At 44.1% G+C, this 25010-nt stretch overlaps 2 protein-coding genes and 1 long non-coding RNA gene across 3 annotated transcripts in view; all 3 read left to right on the forward strand.

Annotated features, from left to right (window-relative positions):
- Positions 1–14597, forward strand: part of ENTPD3 (ectonucleoside triphosphate diphosphohydrolase 3) — a 28332-nt gene extending 13735 nt beyond the window's left edge. The window contains 7 exon segments of the mRNA XM_081883102.1: positions 24–174; positions 2668–2827; positions 7161–7391; positions 8334–8606; positions 9166–9276; positions 10312–10449; positions 14338–14597. Coding sequence (XP_081739228.1) covers positions 24–174; positions 2668–2827; positions 7161–7391; positions 8334–8606; positions 9166–9276; positions 10312–10449; positions 14338–14571 — 1298 coding nt within the window. The 3' untranslated portion in view covers positions 14572–14597.
- Positions 12779–14241, forward strand: LOC309353648. Its single transcript, XR_014161972.1, has 2 exons — positions 12779–13486; positions 14079–14241. It is a non-coding gene; the product is annotated as an uncharacterized lncRNA (long non-coding RNA).
- Positions 14598–17868: 3271 nt separating the features above from the next.
- On the forward strand, positions 17869–24090 carry RPL14 (ribosomal protein L14). The gene is made up of 6 exons (XM_081883092.1): positions 17869–18021; positions 19135–19236; positions 20310–20404; positions 21760–21859; positions 23097–23150; positions 23982–24090. Exons 1-6 carry the CDS (start codon positions 18019–18021, stop codon positions 24054–24056), a joined length of 429 nt encoding a protein of 142 aa, XP_081739218.1. The 5' UTR covers positions 17869–18018; the 3' UTR covers positions 24057–24090.
- Positions 24091–25010: the final 920 nt, after the last annotated feature.

Raw genomic sequence — 25010 nt, forward strand, 5'->3', positions numbered from 1 at the left:
ATCCATTAACCCCCTTCTCCTAGGTCCTGGGATATCCAGCTATGCGAGCAACCCTCAAGAAATTGCTAAGCCCATTAATGATTGCATGAATAAAGTAAAGGAGAAAATTCCATCAGACCTACATAGGACCACACCTGTCTACCTGGGAGCCACAGCCGGCATGAGACTTCTGAGGTATGGTTGGAAACCACAGCAGACGCTGATGTGTTGTGTGTATCGTTTTGTCCATTGTTAAGTGGATAAAGCCGGGGGAAATTATTCATGACAAAGTCTTCTCATCCTCGCCTTAAAACCTATCAGTCTATGGGGATTAATAGATATGAGCATGTTAAGACAACGCCCATAAACCAAAGAGGGATTTGGATTTTCCCAAGGGGTATTGCTGGTGAGTAGAATCTTCCCTCAGATTCAACTTGTTGTGACTATTGACTGCCTTGTAGAAGACAGTTGATCCCAGATCAGAGTGTTCCTGAATATTTTGTAATAAATGTGTAATCTTGGGGGGAGGGGGCAAACAAGGACTTTGTGCCATGGGCTGCCACAACCAGGGAGGAGGGAGAAAGTGGGGGCTTGGCCCATGTTGCATACCTGACAACAGCCTGCATTTGTTGTTGTGCATGTGCCAGTGGTTGTATAAAATCCTTTGTGCGTGCACAGATTTTTCTTTTAAGTGTTGACAAATGGTATAGATAACGGCCAATGTAAGTAAGTAAGTAAGTAAATTTTTATTTATAACCCGCCCTCCCCGGCCAAGACTGGGCTCAGGGTGGCTAACATCAAATACATTAAAACACAATCAAACAATTGATTAAAATACAGCTTATAAATTAGAATCAGGATAAAATTAAATGATTGCCCACAAATTACAACATAGGGGTGAGGAACCTCAAGTATTCATCAGGACCAGCTATCCATGTTGGTCCCACATGAGCCGATTAAAGGGCCAAAGAGGTAACTTACAGGGTCCCATAGAAAGGGGTCAAACTGGGCCCGGACCAAAGCCCAGGCGGAACAACTCCGTCTTGCAGGCCCTGCAGAAAGATGTCAAGTCCCCCAGGGCCCTGGTCTCCTGCGGTAGAGTTTTCCACCAAGCTGGGGCCAAAGCCGAAAAGTCCTTGTCCTTGATTCAGGCCAGTTTAACTTCCTTGAGGCCCGGGACCTCCAAGATATTATTATTTGTGGACCGTAAGGTCCTTTGCGGGGCATACCAAGAGAGGTGGTCCCATAAGTACGAGGGTCCTAGGCCGTATAGGGCTTTAAAGGTTAAAACCAGCACCTTAAACCTGACCCTGTACTCCACCGGGAGCCAGTGCAGTTGGTAAAGCACTGGATGAATGTGGTCCCGCGGCAAGGGCACATAGATTATACTAAAAACACACCAGTGATTAATCCGTATAAATAAGATGCACAGCATATTTTTTTTCCTGGTGTGGTTTTGCTCGGCACCCATTCCCTGAAGCATTTTGGCACAATTCAGGCTATGCTGATGTTCGTTACTTAGACCAGGGTTTCCCAAAGCTGTTTTCGGACTACAACTCCCATCATCCCTAGCTAGCAAGAGATGATGGGAACTGTAGTCCCAAAACAGTTGGGGGCCCGAGTTCAGGAGACCATGACTGAGACAAGCAGAATGGTAGAATCTGCAACCTGGAGATTGAGGGGGGGGGGACAACCTCAGAGATGGAGGCTCTGCCCCTCATGACACACAGTCCTCTCTGTGGTCTCGGTGGTGGGGTTAATAATAATAATAATAATAATAATAATAATAATAGAAAAGAAAACAAACCATGATCTTTGGCTAGCATCACATATAAACCAGGATTCATAAACCAGAACTTAGATGCTCCCAACAAACCCCAATCTATAGCCATGGTTAGTTTTTCGGCATACTGATTGTGGGACTTCTTTTTTGGGGGGGGGGGGTTCAAAACAACTGATGATGTGTTGTTCAGCTAAACCAGAATTCATGGTTTGTTTTCTCTCTGCGTCAGTGGTGAGGGGACTCACAGCCCAGATATGCACATTCATGGTAAGTCATTAACTACCGCTGTGGGTTAAACCACAGAGCCTAGGACTTGCCGATCAGAAGGTTGGCAGTTCGAATCCCCACCACGGGGTGAGCTCCCATTGCTCGGTCCCTGCTCCTGCCCACCTAGCAGTTGGAAAGCACGTCAAAGTGCAAGTAGATAAATACGTACTGCTCCGGCGGGAAGGTAAACGGCGTTTCTGTGCACTGCTCTGGTTCACCAGAAGCGGCTTAGTCCTGCTGGCCACATGACCTGGAAGCTGTACGCTGGCTCCCTTGGCCTACAGAGCGAGATGAGCGCCGCAACCCCAGAGTCAGTCACGACTGGACCTAACAGTCTTTACCTTTACTGTAATGTGCAAACCAGAGCATTGACTATTGATGTGTGGACCAGCTGGCACAAAGTGATCACTACAAGTAGAACATTCATATTCCCTGCTATCATTTTGGACCTGGTATTTTCCCACGAAAGCAGCCCACACATTTCCCTGGACCATCCAGTGTTGAATAATTAAGTGATGTACATGCATGTATGAATCAACCCTTGACTTGCCAAGTCTAGTCACTAGTTTTGGCAGACGACAAAGGGCAAACGTCTCCTTTCGGCCACTCAGCGTTTTGTATTCTTGTGACTTGCTTAGGTTGCAAAATGAATCAGCGGCCCATGAAGTCCTTCGGAGCATTCAAAAATACTTCGCAGACCTGCCCTTTGAATTTAGGGGCACTCAAATCATAACCGGGCAAGAGGAAGGGGTGTACGGATGGATAACAGCCAACTATTTAATGGGCAATTTCTTGGAGGTGCGTGGAAAAAACTGCATGTTTTTATTGCATACTATTCTTTGATGAGTTGCTAGTGTTTGAACGGATGTACGCTGAGATTAGCATAACCTCCAGGAAAGGGAAGATTGTGGTACGATGTATCCATATATAGATATACAACCACCTTAAATTGTGGTTGTAGTACTAAGATTATCTTTATAGCAAAGGTTCCTGCATTGAATTAGTCTTCTGTTTTACCTAGCAAACTGGTGTCTCCTGTTAAAGGCATAAAACATCATATAAGGGGATGACATTGAGTCATGTTCTTAAAATAACAACACCCATTTAAAGTTGTTGTTGTTGTTGTTGTTGTTGTTGTTATACCTCGCCCATCTGACTCAGTTGCCCCAGCAACTCTGGGCAGCTTCCAACAAATATAGACAGAAGTACTGTTTTGGGGAAACAGGGGACGGGCAGGTGTGGGGGACTCCTTGGTCCTGAATGGGGTAACTGTGCCACTGAAGGACTAGGTGTGCAGCTTGGGAGTCATTTTGGACTTACAGCTGTCCTTGGAGGCACAGGTCAATTCTGTGTCCAGGGCAGCTGCCTATAAATTCCATCTGGTACGCCGGCTGAGACCCTACCTGCCTGCAGACTGTCAGGAAGTTTTAAACATTTGACATTTTATTATTTTTTATATTTTGCTGGAAGCTGCCCAGAGTGGCTGGGGAAACCCAGCCAGATGGGCGGAGTATAAATAATAATAATAATAATAATAATAATAATAATAATAATAATAATAATAGCATAATGAAACACTAAAAACTTCCCTATACAGAGCTGCCTTCAGATGTCATCGGAAAGTTGTGTAGTTGTTTATCTGTTTGACATCTGGTGGGAGGATGTTCCACACGGAGGGTGCCACTGCCGAGAAGGCCCTCTACCTGGTTTCCTGTAACTTCGTTTCTCGCAGTAAGGGAATCACCAGAAGGCCCTTGGAGCTGGACCTCAGTGGGGGTAGAGACCTTCCTTCAGGTATACAGGGCCGAGACCGTTTAGGGCAGTGTTTACCTCACCTGGGCCGGTTCACTCCCATGGAGATCGCTCCGTGGGCCGGATCACAGACGCAAATTTTGGCGTTTGTGTCTGCACAAACGTGATTTCTGGCACTGCGGAAGCAAGTCCCTGCTCTGCGCTGTGCCAGTTTAGTGCAGTGTGCGGGGACTCGCCGAGCGGGCGGCTCGGTTCAGGAGTGGCTCGTGGGCCATTTAAATGACCTCCGTAGGCCACTTGTAGCTCATGGGCCGCAGGTTGCTGACCCCTGGTTTAGGGCTTTAAAGGTCAGCGCCAACACCTTGAATTGTGCTCAGAAACAAACTGAGGGCCATTGTAGGTCTTTCAGGACCAGTGTTATACTGTCCCTGCGGCTGCTCCCAGTCACCAGTCTAGCTGCCACATTCTGGATTAGTTGCAATTTCTGAGGCACCTTCAAAGGTAGCTTGCCCAGGCAAAGGAAACCCCTCTAAATTTCACAGAAGTTTTAAATTGTAGGCAATCCTCACTCCAGAATAAGCCAAGCACATTACAACAGTCACCACCACTCTAAGACACCCTGATCACACTTGCAGATGCAACTTTGTGGTTTACATTCCACACTCGATGTCCTCCTAAGCCTTGCCCTTCTCAGGTTCCCCCAGTTCTTCCAGTGGAGCAATCTTCCTTTCATCCTTTGGTGCTAAAACACCAAACTGGGAACAGAGGAAACGATGGCACAATAGCCCTGTCCCTATGTACGGCAGCCCCTTTGCTTTCACAGCTCTTTGACAAAATCCCACAGGGAACTCTTTCCCTGTGCACAGAATAAGGAGCTCTGTTGACAGGAGTGGTGATAGCATCTGGCCAAGTTACCAAGGTACTAGTACCCTGACAGAGGCCACTGATGATGTCCGCTGATTTGAGGGGTGGCATTATTTTTCTGGCCTGGCACTGATCAGTGCCACACAGCCAGATCTAGCCAACTTTCCCACAATGCACCTGATGTAGTGTTGCTCTGGGTTATTGTGAGAAATCAAAAGGACAGCTAGACCTAGCCACCTGGGGTTGCTCAGAGCGGTGCCGCTGCTACTATGGAAGCCTGGGCAACTATTTTATCTTGAACAATTGCAAATGCAGTAAATGAAGAGTCCACTTGTGATATAGTAGTGGTTCAGGGCTCATAATCCGACGTTTTATCGCTAAAGAGCTTAGTCATCGAGCTTTGTAGTAAATAATACACAAAAGAAGACAGTATGTCCATGACTTAAAGCAGGGGTATACAGTGGTACCTCAGGTTAAGAACTTAATTAATTCCAGTGGTCCGTTCTTAACCTGAAACTGTTCTTAACCTGAAGCACCACTTTAGCTAATGGGGCCTCCTGCTGCCGCCGCGCCGCCGAAGCACAATTTCTGTTCTAATCCTGAAGCAAAGTTCTTAACCCGAGGTATTATTTCTGGGTGAGCGGAGTCTGTAACCTGAAGCGTCTGTAACCTGAAGCATATGTAACCCGAGGTACCACTGTATTTGGCTCCATCTGCATGTTTCCATCGGGAGGAGCAGAGAAAGAGGACGATGTCAGAGGTAAAAAGGTAAAGGTAAAGGACCCCTGAACAGTTAACTCCAGTCAAAGGCGACTATGGGGTTGCAGCGCTAATCTCACTTTCAGGCCGAGGAAGCTGGCATTTGTCCGATTGGCGCAGCGACGGTCCACTGGGGGGATGATGATTGATGTGGCGGTGGTCCCGCCCAGAGGGGGCTGATTGTTGCTGCGTCAATCCGCCGGGGGTGCAATCGGTGCGGCGGTGATCTGCCCGGGGGGATTTTTTGTCACCCCCTCCCCTGGGATGACACCTGGGGCAAACTGCCCCCACCGCTCTCCTTCCTACGCCCCTGGCAACAGGAGCTCACCCCGTTGCGCTGATTCAAACCGCCAACCTTCTGATCGGCAAGTCCAAGAGACTCGGTGGTTTAGACCACAGTGCCACTCACATCGCAATGTCAGAGGATTCATTAGAGATGAAACTTCTGATTACCAGAACAACATCCAAGACTCAACCACTGGTACATCACAAGTGGACTCTTCATTACTGCGTTTGCAATTGTTCAAGATAAAACCTATTTTGGAAAGAGAAGAAATGAGCACTGAACCACTGATATATCATAAGTGAACTCTTCATTTACTGCATTTGCAGTTGTTCAAGATAAAATCTACCGTATTTTTTGCTCTATAAGACTCACTTTTTCCCTCCTAAAAAGTAAGGGGAAATGTGTGTACGTCTTATGGAGCGAATGCAGGCTGCGCAGCTATCCCAGAAGCCAGAACAGCAAGAGGGATTGCTGCTTTCACTGCGCAGCGATCCCTCTTGCTGTTCTGGCGTCTGAGATTCAGAATATTTTTTTCTTGTTTTCCTCCTCCAAAAACTAGGTGCGTCTTGTGGTCTGGTGCGTCTTATAGAGTGAAAAATACGGTATTTGGGAAATAAACTGCTTTTGCCATTTCTATGGACGTTTATTGTTTGCTTTCATCACCAGTGGTGATATTATATTGTGTCGATTGGAGTAGTCATTGTACGATCACCCTGTTCATTGTTTTATGGCCAGGTAAGCTTGCCAGGGCCCACACACTTTGCCCAATGCCCCCTCAAACCTGGAACTGGCCCGTCCTGTTGGTTTCAGCATTGTGGTGCTGACTGTGCACGGGCTGAACATCTTTGCCTACACATTTGGCTTGCAATACAGGCCTGGTTGGCATATTTTCCTAAGTGAAACTGGTGGCGCCCCAACCACCCTGATCAAATGTACGTAGGGTGAACTATACTATTCCACACTCTTGTTGTGACAACGTCTTGCTACTTCTTTGGCTTCATTCTTTGGAAGAACATTCTGATTTATACGGCTTCCACAGGCGATCTGGGGAGCGCTTTCTGCATCGATCTCAGCACAGTTTCGTGACGCCCTGTAAGCTCAGAAGGGAAGTTTAGACAGGAGAGCAGAACCCCATGGTGGCCCGGGATGTCAAATCTGTTAAGTGTGGGCGAACATATCAGACAACACAGCAATTCTTCCAAGCAGCTCTTTATTTGTAAGCTGGAACAGAACTGAACTGAAGGCCTCAGTCAGCCTGCTTATATAGAGCTCCGGTACCTTGTTACTGTAACAACTTTCTAAAGCTATCCAATCACTGAACGTCACTTTCGATCCTTCATTTGCATACAAACTATCCAATCACTAAACGTCACTTTCGATCCTTCATTTGCATAACTATCTACAGTATCCCCCTGCTGGCCCAGGGTGAGAACTTCAGTACATAACAAAATCTACCTTCTTCCTTTCCAGAGAAACCTTTGGAGGGCCTGGGTCCATCCCCACGGAGCAGAGACCACGGGTGCCCTCGATTTAGGAGGGGCCTCCACTCAAATATCGTTCATCCCTGATGAGACTGGCGACACGACCAACAGCACGCTGCCAGTGCAGCTGTACGGCTATGAATACAGTGTGTACACGCACAGCTTCCAGTGTTACGGGAGAGATGAAGCAGAGAAAAAACTGCTGGCATCGATACTACAGGTAGGGCTGAGGGAATGTTCTTCTGCTAGGACGGTCTGCTTCTTGAATGCAGAGAAGGGTAGAGAGTTCAGTGGTGGAACAAACAGTTTGTGTTAAGTTGTGGGTGAACATATCAGACGACACAGCGATTCTTCAAACAGCTCATCTTTATTCAGAGGCCAGAACAGAACTGAAGGGCTCAGTCAGCCTGCTTATATAGAGCTCCAGTACAACGTTACTGTAGCAACTTTCTAAAACTATCCAATTACTGAACGTCACTTTCGATCCTTCATTTGCATAACTATCTACAGTATCCCCCTGCTAAAACTATCCAATCACTGAACGTCACTTTCGATCCTTCATTTGAATAACTATCTACAGTATCCCCCTGCTAAAACTATCCAATCACTGAATGTCACTTCCGATCCTTCATTTGCATAACTACCTACAGTATCCCCCTGCTGGCCCAGGGTGAGAACTTCAGTACATAAGTTTGCATGGCTTGTTTGCTATTTTCTCATAACAAAAAGCCTGGAGCAGTGGAGATTCAATCAGCAGTCTTCTTTCAAAAAGTAAAAAGCGGGACGTGCCCAAATGCCATTTTAGGAATGGTTGAACTTTTTTAAGACAAAAAAAAAGCGATTGACAATCTAAGTTATGTCCGAGTTACTGGCCACAGGGGGAGATGGAGAGACTAGAAAACAGAGGAAGTCAAAAGCTGATGTAACAAAAACCCAGTGGTTTTTATTAAGCCAAAGCAACTTCAGAAAGGTGGAATTCAGAGAAGCACTGGGGGAGGTTTTTCTACTGCAAAGCTGCCTCCCTTTATGGATGCATATTGGAAAGGGAAAAATGCAAAACATACGGCCTATTTTAGTGACGTTGCCTGTAACAATGACTCCTGTTGAAATTATCCCTCCTGTTTAAAACCTTCTCGTTTGTTTATTGTTTGTCAACTGACAGAATTCAGGTGATAAATCCAGGATCAGTAACCCATGCTATCCTCGGAATTATAAAACTGTTGTAACCACGAAATACTTGTATGGCAGTCTCTGCACGGCATTTTTAAGGCCAGAGAACGACAACCCAGACCAGCTTGTAAATGTCACTGGAAGTGGAGATCCAGCTCTTTGCAGGGAAGCCGTATCCAAGTTATTTGATTTCGCAAGTTGCAGGGGGAAGGAAGACTGTTCGTTTAATGGCGTCTATCAGCCAAAGGTTAAAGGGAACTTTGTGGTACGTTTTATTTGCCTGGTGCTTATTGTGCTGTTCGTCTGTCTATGTGTGCATGTATGTGTAGTTGTGTAGTCAGCATTTCTTCACAACTGGAAACTATTCAAGAAATTACAGGATATCGCTTATCTGAATTCCCCCAAATAATCATGTTATGTATGATTAAGAGATAAGTTGAAAAAGAGATAAGTTGAAAAGTTGGTTGCTATTATTGGATGAACAGGGTAAGGAACTTAGATAATAAGGATTTCCCAGATAAGAGCTAAATAAGGAGTTTTCAAGAAAATAAATGTTCATCGGAAAAGGGGTCTTATTAAGAAATTTCTGGAATAACATGCAGGATAATATCCCAATTTGTTGTTTCCCATGTTCTGCTCTAAAGGAAATTTGGTGAACTATTGTTTAGAATCATGTTTCTAGACATACACATGTTTGTGTGTTTACAGATTTTATCCCATTTCATTTCTGTCTTGCTTTTGTTTTTGTAAAATAGTAAATAAGTAAGAAAAAATAAAAATAAAACCACCGTTGAGGTCTAACTTTTACCTGCCTTAATCCATAGGCCTTTTCTGGATTTTACTACACAGTCAATGCTCTGAATTTAACTGGAGAATTTTCACTGGCTGATTTTAATTCAAGCATGTGGACATTATGTTCACAGAATTGGAATCAGGTCTGTATCAATCTTCTGAACTCGTAGAAGGGAACTGTTGACAAAAGTTTGCTATACCTGTGCAAAGCTAAACACTCTTATTCATCGGAATGCTTAAGGGGAAAAAATGACAGGACAAAATTTATTTAGGCTGCATTCCAACGCACACTTTCCTGTGAATAATTTCCACTATTTACCATGAGACTTACTTCCAAGTGAATATGTCTTGCTTTTCATAAAATTTAGATTCAGACTCTGAAACTTGACAACAGAAGCATGTTCCTAATGCTGAGAATTATCTAGCCAAATTATCTAGATGCAAGTGTTTAAATGTTGCTGGATCATGCTTTTTATTTTTATTGTTAGAATGGTAAGACAAAAATCTAATATTCCTGCATTGGAGGGGGTTGGACTAGTGTCCCTTCCAATTCTATGATTCTATTATTCTCATACTCAGTTCTATACAAATACCGTATTTTTTGCTCTATAAGACTCACCTTTTCCCTCCTAAAAAGTAAGGGGAAATGTGTGTGCGTCTTATGGAGCGAATGCAGGCTGCGCAGCTATCACAGAAGACAGAACAGCAAGAGGGATTGCTGCTTTCACTGCGCAGCGATCCCTCTTGCTGTTCTGGCTTCTGAGATTCAGAATATTTTTTTTCTTGTTTTCCTCCTCCAAAAACTAGCTGCGTCTTGTGGTCTGGTGCGTCTTATAGAGCGAAAAATACGGTAACTAAAACCAATATACAGTTCCCTAGCAGATGTTTTAACAGGTATCCTCTAGAAATATAATATATATCACTTCAAAACAAGTTGGGACGATTGGTTCCAGGCAGATCTCCACATTTATATTGTTTCCTTGCTGTATTTCTTTCTCTTGACAAACTCATATTCACAGCTAATTACCGTACACCAAGTCTTGCCTTGGATTTTCAGAGTACCATTTCTTTACCTGCCCTAATGACCTCGATCACAACGGAAGGCCAGAGTAGAAATTCCCCCAACGAAATAAATATTAATGTTGATTTGGTTTTCAGTAACCGTTTTTGTTTTTCAGCTTCCGTACATGATACCTAAATTTGATGAAATCTACGCAAAATCTTACTGCTTTTCAGCTAACTACATCTATTACCTGCTTATACATGGGTATAAGTTCAGTGCAGAGACTTGGCCACAGATCCGCTTTCAGAAGGAAGTAAGTTTAACTTCCATCCCTCATCCCCTTCCCTCAAAAGATAGTGGAAGTCTTGAAAGATTAAGACTTTGGAAGTCTTAGGGTGGGAGTCTTAAGGGTGGAAGTCTTGAAAGATGAAAACAAAGTTAGGGACTCAGAGCCATTGTCAATAGATGTTTTGTTAAGTTGTGGGTGAACATATCAGATGACACAGCGATTCTTCAAACAGCTCTTGTTTATTCACAGGCCAGGACAGAACTGAACTGAAGGGTTCAGTCAGCCTGCTTATATAGAGCTCCAGTACAATGTAACCATAACAATTTTCTAAAACTATCCAATCACTGAACATCACTTTTGATCCCTTATTTGCATAACTATCTACAGTATCCCCCTGCTGGCCCAGGGTGAGAACTTCAGTTCATAACATGTTTCTTAACTGTTGCAAAAATTAAAAATAAATTTGGAAAACAGTTGACTTTACTGTGAACAGAATTGCTCCAGCCACTACTTCTTTGTTGATCACTTGTAGCCGAGTAAGATTGTCTTCCATGAGCACGGTCTTAACAGTGAGTCCATAAGTGACTGTGGAGGCCAATTCTGGATCCACACATCCTTCCACAGTGAGGACATAGGTTTCCGGGCAGGAGTTGAGGATTTGCCAAGCGTGCCTTCCTCTTAGCACGTTTCTCCCTTGCGTCCTGAGTTTAAGCATCTTCAAAGTCCACAACAACTTTGGTAAAGTCCCAGTTGTCGGTGTCTATACTACGTTTTTAAAGATTTGCCTTGAGGGAGTCTTTGAACCTCTTTCGTTGTCCACTGGTATTTCGCTTTCCATTCTTAAGTTCAGAATAGAGTAGTTGCTTTGGAAGACGATCATCAGGCAACATGACCAGTCCAACGAAGTTGATGTTGAAGAATCATTGCTTCAACACTGGTGATCTCTGCTTCTTCCAGGACGCTGACATTAGTTCGCCTGTCTTTGCAAGTGATGTGTAAATTTTTTCCAGCAACTAGGGACATCGGAAGCTGGCTTACAGAGTCCGAGCATCTGTCTGCTTAGTTTAGGATTTATTAGACTGACTCTCCAGGATATAAGTCAGGGGTCTCTCCCAGCCCAATTCAAAGATCCTGGGGACCATCTGCTCTACCACTGAGCTCTGATGCTCCTCCAGGACTTTGTCGGATGGCAGATTGAGGTTTTTTGAAGTGGTGGCTAAGGTTTTTTTTCAAGTAGAGGGATGCCTTGACCCTTGGCCAACCCTCCATGGGTCGCACGTTGAAAGGTGCAGTGTGGCATCAGAGCAGGGGGACCTTGGGAGTGGATAGTAAATATATAAAGGTAGGTCCAGTCGTGGCTGACTCTGGGGTTGCGGCGCTTATCTCACTTTACTGGCTGAGGGAGCTGGCGTACAGCTTCCAGGTCATGTGGCCAGCATAACTAAGCCGCTTCTGGCGAACCAGAGCAGCCGTTGCTCTTCCCACTGCAGCGGTACCTATTCATCTACTTGCACTTTGAGGTGCTTTCGAATTGCTAGGTTGGCAGGAGCAGGGACCGAGCAATGGGAGCTCACCCCGTCGCAGGGATTTGAACTGCCAACCTTCTGATCAGCAAGTCCTAGGCTCTGTGGTTCAACCCACAGCGCCACCCGCATCCCTAGTAAATATATACCTGTGTGTATATTTATGTGTGTATATGAGTGTATACTAATGGACAATTGGGGGACACCAAAACTTTTGGCATCACCCCAGGGATCAGTACTTTTTTCTGGAGTTACTTCAGGGTACACAGTGCTGGCACCTTTTTCCAAATGTTAAAAGTGTGGTGCTTGTCATTAAGGACTTCCTGGCGGGTGCTGGCCCCCTTTTTCTATTAAAAAAGAAAAACGAGGAAGAAAGCACTGGTAGCAATCATATGTGAGTAGTCAGCAAATTAAATTTTAATTTAAAAAATTGTCTTTGTTTTTTAAATTGGGCGGAGGGAACAGTGGAGGAGGCTGCACAAAGCCCATGAACCTGTTGCAAAGGAAAACCATGATTTCCCAATACATTTGAAGTGGGCCAATCTGGACTAAAACGTCTATTCTGCTTTCTTTTGCAAAGCATCAAATACCTATGCTCCTGCTAGCCAAGTAATCCCTGCCTCCCTGCACAGAAGATACTGCTCATCCTGTTAAGTTGTGGGTGAACATATCAGACGACACAGCGATTCTTCAAACAGCGATTCTTCAAACAGCTCTTGTTTATTCACAGGCCAGGACAGAACTGAACTGAAGGGTTCAGTCAGCCTGCTTATATAGAGCTCCAGTACAACGTTACTGTAAAAACTTTCTAAAAGTATCCAATCACTGAATGTCACTTTCGATCCCTTATTTGCATAACTATCTACAGTATCCCCCTGCTGGCCCAGGGTGAGAACTTCAGTACATAACACATCCCTCCTGCAGAAATACCGCTACGTGTGAAGATCCGACGAAAGAAGCAACACAGTACATAGGAAAAAATCAGCAAAAAATAATTTTACTCTGCATTTTGCAACAGATTACAGAAGCAAAATAAAAATGACCAGAAATTATTACAACATATCTTGGCATTGTTAAAAAAAGTGGCAAGCGGGGGCTCGTGATGCTATATACTGGCAATCCTAGGAGCATTGTTGCTCTGTAAATACTCATATTATTATTTTTGGCAGAGGAGAGCATGTTTTGGAAATCCTTGCTTGACATTATTTTGTTTGTTTTAAACATTATCAACCAGAGTATTTTATTAGTTGGCATACTGACCTTTCAGACAGTCTGAGCTTCAGTTTTGAGCTAGTTCAGAGTCTCAGGCTGAACGTGTAACATTATACAGCAATAAGATTCAGGTGCATGCACCCTCTCATGTCACATATAAAATCTTCAGTTTGAATCAGAGCCTCTTCACAGGTTCATTATTGGATGCAATAGTCCCACTTGTGCCATCTGTCCACTCCTTTATTTCTTAGCAAGAGCATTGAGAACAGTGTCTGTGTGCGAATGCAGATGGAGTTAACATGAAAAGACGCAATGAATGGGAAGAGGTGGGATGGATAATAATAATAATAATAATAATAATAATAATAATAATAATAATAATAATATTTTATTTATATCCTGCCCTCCCCAGCTGAAGCCGGGCTCAGGGCAGCTAACAACAACAAAATAATACAACATTCTAAAATCATTTCATTATAAAATTAATTCAAATCAAATTGATGGCAACCATTGGGCTAGAGTTCTGTGAAGATTGCCAAAGGAGTGAGTCAGGCCAAAGGCCTGGTGGAACAGCTGTCTTGCAGGCCCTGCAGAAAGATGTCAAGTCCCGCAGGGCCCTAGTCTCTTGTGACAGAGCGTTCCACCAGGTTGGAGCCACAGCCGAAAAAGCCCTGGCTCTGTATACAGTGGTACCTCGGGTTACATACGCTTCAGGTTACATACGCTTCCGGTTACAGACTCCATTAACCCAGAAATATTGCTTCAGGTTAAGAACTTTGCTTCAGGATGAGAACAGAAACCGTGCTCCGGCGGCACAGCGGCGGCAGGAGGCCCCATTAGCTAAAGTGGTGCTTCAGGTTAAGAACAGTTTCAGGTTAAGTACGGACCTCCGGAACGAATTGAGTACTTAACCCGAAGTACCACTGTATCTGCTGAAGATTTGCTTCCACATACAGATATTTGTGAACTGGCCTTTTGCTACATGCACCCAACATGCTAGTTTTGCTATTCACAAATGTATGAAAATATGCTATTAATTTCTTATAGCAACTTTTTTGGTCATATTAAAAAACAACAACCCACAGTACATAGGAAAAGCAGATCTTCTATCTTCTAGAATGGCCCTGAGGTTTATTATCTGAAGAGTCTAATTTGCTGCTCTTTTCCTGTGTTTCAGGTCGATAACAACAGCATAGCCTGGTCGCTAGGCTACATGCTCAGTCTCACCAACATGATTCCGGCAGAGAGCAATATGATCTTGTCCCCCATGAGCCCCTCCCTGTTTGCTGGGCTGCTGCTCTTTTTCACAGCCGTGGCGTTACTGTGCCTCATCTTCCTTGTGTATTCCTGTGTGGTGTCGCGCATGCGAAAGAACGCCTGTCATGTCGACCACGTGTTTCCTGTAGAATAAATACGCTCATAACAGAGAGAACAGAACAGTCTCTTATTTGAAAAAGCAGTGTTTTACAACATAAGGAAAACGGCGGGTACTTTCGAATTAAGCCATTCTGGTGCAGCAACAAGACGAAATGAAGTACGGGCAGAAAAAAGCCCTGATGCATCTGTTGGAGAAATTCAAAAAGAAGTTCCTAGACTGGAGGCATTTCCTCCCAGAAACCCCAAACAAAAGGGTGCCGGCTCCAAGTTAAAAGAAAGGCCCTTATTGAAATAAAAATACGCATAGGGACAGCCTCAAAAATAAGGAGGAGGCTGACAAGAACCACATCCAAAGCCATATCTTTTATACACTTCCAGATTACACATGTCATTGCATTTCACCAATGAAAGGATCACAGCAATCTTAATAGTTGCAATCCAATGACATCATCCTAAACCAATCAAATCACTGGGCTTTTCAGATCAGCCTTTATCATAATATCATGTGATTGCGTATAACCATTTTAAGTGTCTTTATCTATTAAGACTTTGGCTAATTTTCCTGTTCATTACATGCTGTCCAAGATCCCCTTTCATCTCTCCACAAAACAATTCAATATTAATCACAATTGCCATGCCCAACTGATTGTCTTTTCAGGCATACAACAGCCACTGAAGAGTCTGACAGTTTATTCTTTTCAGTGATCTGGAATGGTACACTCACTATGTATGGTATCTAAAAGCAACTAGCTCTATACTGCAAAAAGCAGGTCTAAGCCCTTTGGGTTCAGCTAGGCTATAGAGAAAATGGAATTGAAGCAATACAAGGAGTGCTAATATAATACACCGGTCACTCAGGAACTGTGGGTGATAGACAAATTCTGTTCTCATGTTTGTAATAATAATAATAATAATAATAATAATTTTATACCCTGCCCACTCTGGGTGGCTCAAGCAGAATAGTAATAATAATAAAAAGCAATAAAGCATCAAACACTAAAAACTTCCCTAAACAGGGCTGCCTTCAGATGTCTTTTAAAATTCACACAGTTGTTTATTTCCTTGATGGGAGGGTGTTCCACAGGGCGGGTGCCACTACCAAGAAGGCTGGTTCCCTATAACCTCACTTCTTGCAAGGAGGGAACCACCAGAAGGCCCTTGGACCTCAGTATCTGGGCTGAACAATGGGGGTGGAGATGCTCCTTCAGGTATACTGGGCCGAGGCCATTGAGGGCTTTAAAGGTCAGCACCAGCACTTTGAATTGTGCTCGGAAACATACTGGGAGCCAATGTAGGTCTTTCAGGACTAGTGTTATATGGTCCTGGCGGCCACTGCCAGTCACCAGTCTAGCTGCCGCATTCTGGATTAGTTGTAGTTTCCAGGTCACCTTCAAAGATAGCCCCACGTAGAGCACATTGCAGTAGTTCAAGCAGGAGATAACCAGAGCAAGCAACTCTCTGGCGAGACAGTCCATGAGCAGGTAGGGTCTCAGCCTGCATACCAGATGGAGCTGGTAGACCTGTGCCTCCATGGACAGCTGTGAGTCCAAAATTGCTGGCAGGCTGCATACCTGGTCCTTCGGGGGGCATAGTTACCCCATTCAGAACCTGCTCGCCCAGTCCCCCAAAAACAGTAAAAAAAAAAAAAAGGGTAAAGGACCCCTGGACAGTTAAGTGCAGTCAAAGGCAACTATGGGGTTGCGGCATTCATCTTGCTTCAGGCCAAGGGAGCTGGCGTTTGTCCACAGACAGCTTTCCGGGTCATGTGGCCAGTATGACTATACTACTTCTGGCACAACGGAACACCATGACGTAAGTCAGAGCACGTGGAAATGCCGTTTACCTTCCCGCCGCAGCTGTACCTATTTATCTACTTGCGCTAGCGTGCTTTCGAACTGCTAGGTTGGCAGGAGGAGGGACTGAGCAACGGGAGCTCACCCCATAGTGCGGATTTGAACCGCCAAACTTCTGATCAGCAAGAGACTTGGTGGTTTAACCCACAGCGCCTCCCGCTCCTCTTCCAAAACATTATTTCTGTCTTGTCAGGATTCAACCTCAATCTGTTAGCCACCATCCATCCATTATAATAAGCTTTATATGCGACACCTAAAATAAACCCCTATGTCCCATTCTGTGCTCTTACTTCAGCAATTGGAGAGCGTTCTCCACTGCACCTGAAGAAAGCAGACTACCTTAGGGAGTTCACAGGGCTGTCTTGGATGTCGCAAGCAGGGGAACACTGAGGGATAAACAGCACGAGAGCCTGTTGCCTCACATTGCCTAATGATAGGGCTGGAGCGCCAATATATTTGCAAGCGGTGCCCACTAACTGTGCACAAAAATAGGGAGTCCTGAACTCTTAGCAGTGTGATCCACTGGCTGCACTGAACTTGCTGGGAGTAACTTTCAAATGGAGATGATGACGATTATCATCATCATCATCTATTAAATTTCTATACCATTTGAGGACCATGGGACGGTTTGCAATATAAAAACACAAAAATACATGATATAATAAAAAACAAAAACAATACCCCCTCGCACATTTTGTTTTTTATATAATTTTTATTAAATTTTCTGTTTTACAATTTAAAGTACGTACTCATTTATACATCCTTAAGATATCCATAACTTCCCTTCTCTTTCCACATTTTATTTGTTACAACTTCATGTATATTGAAAGCGTGGGGAAACTGTGTGCGCAGGTTATATACAGCTTGCAAGTACGTACAGCACCTTTTATTTTACGATTCAAAAAGTGAATGAGTCAGATGAGGAAATGCTCAGTCATTTTAGGGTTCCCATATTTCCAAAAGTGAAAATCCGGACCCAAAAGCAGCTGAGCTTTCTTTTCTTGTCTTTTTGCTACCCAGGTTTTTCGCGACTTTCGAAAAATTCCCAAAGTGGTTGAGCAAAATTTCAAAAAAAGAAAAGAAAAGAAAGAAGAATTTTAAATCTATTTTTTTAGGAAAATAGCCCCAGACCCACTTCCGACATGGGCTGTCCTGTGTTCGTGTTTTTCCGGACCTCTGGGTTTCACTCTGCCTTGCAAAGCACCACCACACAGCAGAGCATTGCACTCTCCACGCATCTCAAGACTGTCCAACTATTCGGAATACTCGCTTCCTTTCTAAATCCAGCTTATCCCCCCGCGGCACACAGAATGCTCAGTGCGCATGCGCGCACGCTTCGCGAGCAAGCAGTATTCCCCATTCCCAACCTGCGCTGGGACTTCAGCTACGCTCGCGACGCATGCGCTCTCTCCGAGCGCTCGGATTCGCCCGCCTCCCTCCGCCTCCACTGCCGCGCATGCGCCTTACCGGCGGCGCTTCTATCCGGCGAAGGAGCGCGGAGGGGAATCGACGCATGAGGTCCCGCCCGGGGCGCCTGCGCAGTACAGAGCGGCGGAAACGGATACGCGAAGCGACCGGAAGCAGCTCTTTCTTTCTCCCCGCGGCCTTCGGCTCGTGAGGCGGCCATCATGGTGAGCGCGGGCTCCTCCGCGTGGCTTTACCTCGAGGGCGACTGGGGTGGGGGCCGGAATGGCCGTCGAGGGGGGCCGCGCGGGGCGGGGAGGGAGCGGCGTGAGGCGAGGGGGGGGCCGGGAAGGGCCTTCGCTTGAGGGAGGGGGGAGACCGTTAAGGCTTCGGAGGGGGGGGGGGAGAGGAGGTAATACAGTGGTACCTCGGGTTACAGACGCTTCAGGTTACAGACTCCGCTAACCCAGAAATATTACCTCGGGTTAAGAACTTTACCTCAGGATGACAACCAAAATTGCGCGGCGGGAGGCCCCATTAGCTAAAGTGGTGCTTCAGGTTAAGAACAGTTTCAGGTTAAGAACGGACCTCCAGAACGAATTAAGTTCTTAACCTGAGGTACCACTGTAGACCAAAGGGGGGGGCAAGAGGGCAGGAATGGGGGCGGTGGGGGAAAGTGCGGTCTTGGGGGGAGGGAGCCCCGCCGCCAACCGCCTCGTGCCACCCAGCCTTCGGCCCCGCGGAACAGCTGCCGCCTGAAATCTGCTCTTCGGGAAATCTTGAGTTTTACTGTTCAGTCTTCGTTTTCTTTTCTTTTTTCTGTTCCCTAATAGTGCTATGTTCACAGTCAGGGCCGGGTTTAGGTTTGATGAGGCCCTAAGCTACTGAAGGTAATGGGGCCCTTTCTATGTCCAGCTGCCCTTTGTCAACAAGAAATTGTCACCGTTTTTGTGTGTTGAATTTATGCTATATAGTAATTTATGGACCTCATAGGTATCTAAACCCTATATATGGAAATGAGCAAACCAGTGATTTTTTTAGGGAGCAGGCTAGCAGGAAGATGCAGGCAAATAAGCATGCCACCATAGGAGCCCACACAACATGAAACATTGTTGCTGTATGTAGGTTTTATTTTATTTGTTTTTTATCTTAGGTTTTGGAAATTTACATCCGGTTTTTTCCCCTTTAAAGTTTTTGGGGGCCTCCAAGAGAGTGGGGCCCTAAGCTATAGCTTGTTTAGCTTATAAGTAAATCCGGTACTGTTCACAGTTCAAATTGTTCCTAAGTGTCCAGCAGTGCATCATTGTAAGTTGTTTAAAATAATGTTCTGTCTCTTTAAGGTGTTCAAACGCTACGTTGAGATTGGCCGAGTTGCCTATATTTCTTTTGGACCACATGCGGGCAAGCTGGTAGCGATTGTGGATGTTATTGATCAGAACAGGGTAAGTTTGAATGCTTCCTTGTGTGCCTCTTGATGACTGAGAAGGAACAGAGTCAGTGCCATTATTTTTTAAATAAACATTCCTTTTTATTTGAAATACTTGCAAGCCACCTCTGCCATGATGGTGTACATGATAAATATTTTCAAATAGAATAGCAATAACATATATACAAAGTCATTTCAAGTACTTGAAAGCAGTAATAAAATATCAAGCCTAAAATATATAATTAGTTACTAAATCATCCATTTAACATAGCACTACAGGAAAAACCCAATTATGTATAGGCCGCATGAAACAAGTCTTTAGAACCTTTCTAGAAGTCTGGAGGATGGTGATTTTTCAGAGGTGGACAGACAATAAATTCCAAAATGTTGAAGTCAACAGTCAAAAGTCCTTCTTTCTGCCTGACAATTTCACTAATTTAAATGGCAGGTAAATGAGAAGGGCCCTTTGTTGTTTTTAATGTACAAGTGTATGGGTGCAGGTGGTCCTTAGTTTGCCTGTAAAAAACACACCATGTAAGTCTTTTTGAAGATCTCAAGCTTCTAGTTCCTATGACTGGTCTATGTGTGCTCTGTGACTGAGCAATTGCCTAAGATTTAGGTGGGGTTGTGCTAAAGGTAAACTTGCAGACATTTAACTTCTTTCACAAATTCTTCTTGTGTAATCTGCCATATCCCATTTGCCTTGTCCAGTGTGTGCAGCACAATCCCATGCATGTTTACTCAGAAGTCAGTTCCCACTATGTTCAGTTGAGCTTATTCACAGGGAAATTGTGTGTCAGATTGCATTCTAAATGGGCTACTTTAACCATTAAAAGGTTGCCATAGATGCTTTTCTTTCTGCCACTTGTATGCAGGTGAGCTATTAAGGTAGTAAGGGAACTTCTGGCTTTCAAGAAACTGCTGCTTTATAATTGTTTCAACTGGTGCTGTTTGCCTTTCTCTGTTCAATTTTCTGCACTTCAGTTTAGAACCTAAATCAATTCAGGTTTCCTTTTAGACTGGCAAAACAACATTGTATTTTTCTCCCTGAATCCAAGGGTCCTGTTGAAAGCCTTCTCTTTTCTCTAGGCACTAGTCGATGGTCCTTGCAGCGGTGTCCGAAGGCAAGCTATGCCCTTCAAGTGCATGCAGCTGACTGACTTTGTTCTCAAGTTTCCTCACAGGTGTGTTTTTTTTCTTGTAATCTAGCATCACTTCCTCTCTAAACTTGAAAAATTGTGGAAATAGCTTGCATTGTTACTGCTCTAGCAAAGTGCAAGATACTTCTCTTAACAGTTTATCATGTTCAGCATTGGCTGAAATGTTTGCCGAATATGTGTGGTTTCGTAGGGCTTTCCTCCATTTTATTGAAATCATTTTTATTTGATTTTACATATACAAGGTTATAAAAATCCAAATATAAATCCATATACAGTTGTACCTTGGAAGTCAAACGAAATCTATTCCGGAAGTCTCTTTGACTTCCAAAATGATTGAAAACCAAAGCACAGCTTCTCAGCACAGTTGGAAGCTGTGGAAGTGCCGTCAGATGTTCAGCTTCCAAAAATAGTTCGCAAACCAGAACAGTCACTTCCGTGTTTCCAGCATTCGGGAGTCAAAACGTTTTAGAACTAAGCTGTTTGAAAACCAAGGTACTATACAGAGATTTCTCTGAATCGCACAATTCTCCCCACCCCCTCTATGGGGTCCCATTTTAAACACTTACAACTACATATTCCATATTCTAACTTTTAAATCACTCCATATTGTCCATGGTATTTTGTAGCTACAAGTGAAATCAAAATCCTGCCAATGTTTCCAGCTGCTTACAGTGGTCTCTTAGATAACTTAAATTCTTTCCCATTCTTTTGTAAAGTTTTTATCCTCTTTGTTCCTGAGCTTTCCAGTCAGCCTTGCCATTTCAGCATAGTCCATCAGTTTGGTTTGCCGTTCCTCTCTGATAGGGACCTTGTCTTCTTTCTATCTGGAAAAATGAGATGGAGAGATGGAAAGGACTTCCCTCCATTTTAGAGGAAGACTTCACTTGGTATCAGCTTGAAGGGTATCCTGCTATAGTTGGGCTGAAGGTCCTAATTTGCTAGCTTGTTAAAAATGGGTACCAGCCCTTACTTCACAAACCTTCCCCCCGCCCTCCCCAAAAATTGACTGGCATGATAGGGTCATGTCTGCTGAAACGTATGACATAATCATTGTTATTAAGAGCTGCCTATATAAAGAACCTGCTGTTTGTGACCACTGTCCTTACAAAGCAAAAAAATCCCATGCAGATAATTTTTCAAGCCATGTTAGGATCTGAAGTGTTACTTTTTCTAAGTGGCTCTTATGAGAATATTTTTTGAAGGGGCAGATGTATGGTTGCTACCAAGCTTTTACTCCTTACTATTAGGTCAAGAGGCTATCGGGGAAATGCAATGTAGAATGTTTTTCAGTGCATTGATGCTGGCTACTGAGATTCATCTGAAAATGAGAGCTTGTGTTTAGTTTCAGTAACAAATATTGGTGTTTTTTCTTAAATTAGTGCTCGTCAAAAGTATGTGAGAGCTGCTTGGGAGAAGGAAAACATAAATGAGAAGTGGAAAACTACCAGATGGGCACAAAAAATTGAAGCCAGGAAGAAGGTATGTTTTTGAAATACTGTAGCATGAAGTCTGCAACATTGGGCTGAGATGCTGGTGCTAATCTAGCTAAATAAGCTGTTGCTTGGGCAAGAGAATGATTAGTAGCAGCAAAAGTACTAGCAGGTCAACATGGTTGAATCTAAATCTGTTCAGTTAAAAAGCCACCTATCTATGTGCCTGGCTGCTGGTATGTTAGGTTAATTTAGGACAGGACCTTTAGGTTTTGCAATTGATGACTTTTTGGGTGCCAGCACTGAAAAACCCCTCTTCTCTGTAGTATGCTCTTACTAGGGAGGTTTGCCTGGTACAGTGGTACCTTGGTAGTCGAATGGTTAGGTTCCCTTACAAATCGGCTCCCAAACACCACAAACCCAGAAGTGAGTGTTCCAGTTTGCGAACGTTTATCGGAAGCCGCGCCTTCTTTTTCGAACTGTTTTAGGAGTCAAACAGACTCCTGGAACGGATTAAGTTTGAATACCAAGGTACCACTGTACCTACTTTCATGGACTTTCAGAATCGGGGTGACTCTTTCTCCACCGCTCTTAAAACCTTAATTGTTTTTTGCTGGGTTATTGGTTTTCTGAAGAGCCCTAGAAGTTTTTTTGAAGGGCCAGTAAAAATAGCTATAATTAACAATAAACAAATCTGCCCCGCATGCTCTCTGAAGTGCCGTTCAGAACAGATAACTGGCCTACCTTGCAGACCTTGGTGGAAGAATTCTCTTTCACAGTGTTAGAAACTCAGATATCTAAGCTGGGCGCCAAACAGCTCCTTAAACCAGGCTTACAGCCACCAATACGGAATGCATAGCTGCCATTTTGGGACCAGACGGCTCAAAAGTTGTGTTTTTCAAAACGGCTTTTTGGTTCCTGAAATTCATTATCATCGTGTTGGTACTGTGTGAAAGCCGTCAAGATCCAAGGATGCCTAGGCATGCACCTCCAGATGGTGGCCCCTGGCAATTTTCGAACGCTGCCTCTCATGGGAGTTGTCAGGATAAAAAGGAGAAATGAGCAGAACTAAGTACACTACCCTGACCTTGCTGGGGGAAGGGCAGGATATAAATGCAATTAACAAGATAAATAAGAATGCTCAGAAGCTAAATTGGCAGGCATGAGATATGTATTTCGTTGGGTTGAAACAAGTTTGGAAGTTTGAACAAAACTCAGCATTATTTAGCAAGATGGTTATGTTTCTAACAATTATTTTTTGTCTGTCCTGGAAAATCTTTCCACAGAAAGCCAAGATGTCAGATTTTGATCGTTACAAGGTCATGAAGGCCAAGAAAATGGTAGGTAAAAGCAAAACTGCTGGTAATCTAGTTTTATATTCCTTTTCTTTTGTAATTTGAATAACCACACCTCCTTTAACTAGTTGAATAGAACTGTCTTGCATATCAGTGTGAGCACCTTGTAGTTTCATGTTCTGGGTTTGATTAGATGGGCTGCAATTTATCATACGCAAGGCTGCATTTGCAGACTCCCTCGGAAATTGCAGTGGGTCCAAAAACAGTGCTAGCCGTGTGTGGATGGAACACAACTTGCCACCCTCGCTGGCTCTAGGGTTATCTCCGCTGCCTTGGGAGTTTTTACACTGGAAAACAGGGAAGCGGTGTTTTATGTAGATGGCTGCCTTTTCCTTCACTTCCCACTTCCCTCTCTACCTTTCCCCCTCCATGCTGTGCACTCCGAGGAAGGCGTCAATCATCAGAGTGAGGCAGCCCTACCATTTTTGCTCTGATGTTGGCAAAGTCTGTTTAAAGGTTCACTTCAATGGTGCCCCATTCCTTACAAGAGGCAACCTCAAAGTGGGGGTCGAGGACTGTTTACCACCCCTCCAGATCTGCCGACTGAAGCAGTTGCCCCATCCTGCCACATCATAGGGCTGCGCCTGACCAGATAGAAGTTTTGTCACTCAATGTGCGCTTCTGCAGTCTCTTGCAAGCATAATTTTTGTGAAATGGAAAAGGAAACCGTTGACGGCTGCTCAAGCAAAATAACCCCAACCTGCATTGTAATACTTATATCTTTCAGTTGCCCACTTACGAGTAACTAATAAAGTCAATTAGATAGGTTGAAAATGTGAGTCCTGCTTACGACTGTATAATTTTGTTTCCTTACAGAGAAACAGAATCATCAAGCACGAAGTGAAGAAGCTGCAGAAAGCTGCTGCTGCTCCTCCTCCCAAAAAAGAATAAATAGTCAGCAAATAAAATTTCATTTTTATGTGCACCTCGTATGGCCGTATGACTTGTTTCTTCAGCTGCTTTGACCAGATTTGTGATAAAACCTGAATACTACGATTCCATCCCTCTTAAGTTCAGGCAAATTGATACCTGGTGTGGGTGCCAACTAGGCAATAGCCAGTTAAGAATTACCATGTCTTTTGGTTAACTGTTCAAGTTTGCACTTGACATAAATAAGCACGCTCCTCTTTCTAGAGTTCTGCAACATACCTTGGTGACACTTGACTATGTGTCTGTTGGTGTTAATGTAACTGAACACTAACTGAACAGAGCTGTATAGAACACAGTTTGTATGCACAGGGTCCCAGGTTCAGTCCCTCATAACTCTAGGTAGGGCTGCCAGTCTATATACAATATTTATTTAAAGCGTTTATACCCCATATTTCCTCCACAGAGCTCAAACTACATGCATTGGAAGCTTCCTTATACCAACCTAGGCATGCCTTTCTTTGAATTGCACCTCTTGGCAGCCATTATTGGTTATGTTAAGCCTTGACTCCTGAATCATGTCAAAGGGGCTTTACCACTTTTTAGTGCCATATTTTGGCTCAAACTGTATACGTTCGTGTTGATGTCTTTATTTTGATGCACGTTTGTGAGAATACCTTCAATCAGATAAAACTGAGATGCCACCTACTGGCCTAATCTGCCCAATTTCTCTTCTTTCCATATATTTGTATGTGTTCAGTGTGCACTCGCAGTAAATGGATACATCCTCTTTGAGCCTCTCAGCCAGGATGTGACATGATACCCAGGTTGGGGATGTGGGTCTGTGTTGGCCGATGGAGAGGGAAGAGATGGAGGCACAGTGAAGTGCAGCTTTATTCCAGCTGGGTTTCTCTCATAAGGTTTTTACAGAGAAGGCATCAAGTACAGTGGTACCCCGGGTTACAGACTTCAGGTTCC

The sequence above is a fragment of the Podarcis melisellensis genome (genome assembly GCF_964234715.1).
Source record: "Podarcis melisellensis genome assembly, chromosome: 12".
NCBI classification, from domain to species: domain Eukaryota; kingdom Metazoa; phylum Chordata; class Lepidosauria; order Squamata; family Lacertidae; genus Podarcis; species Podarcis melisellensis.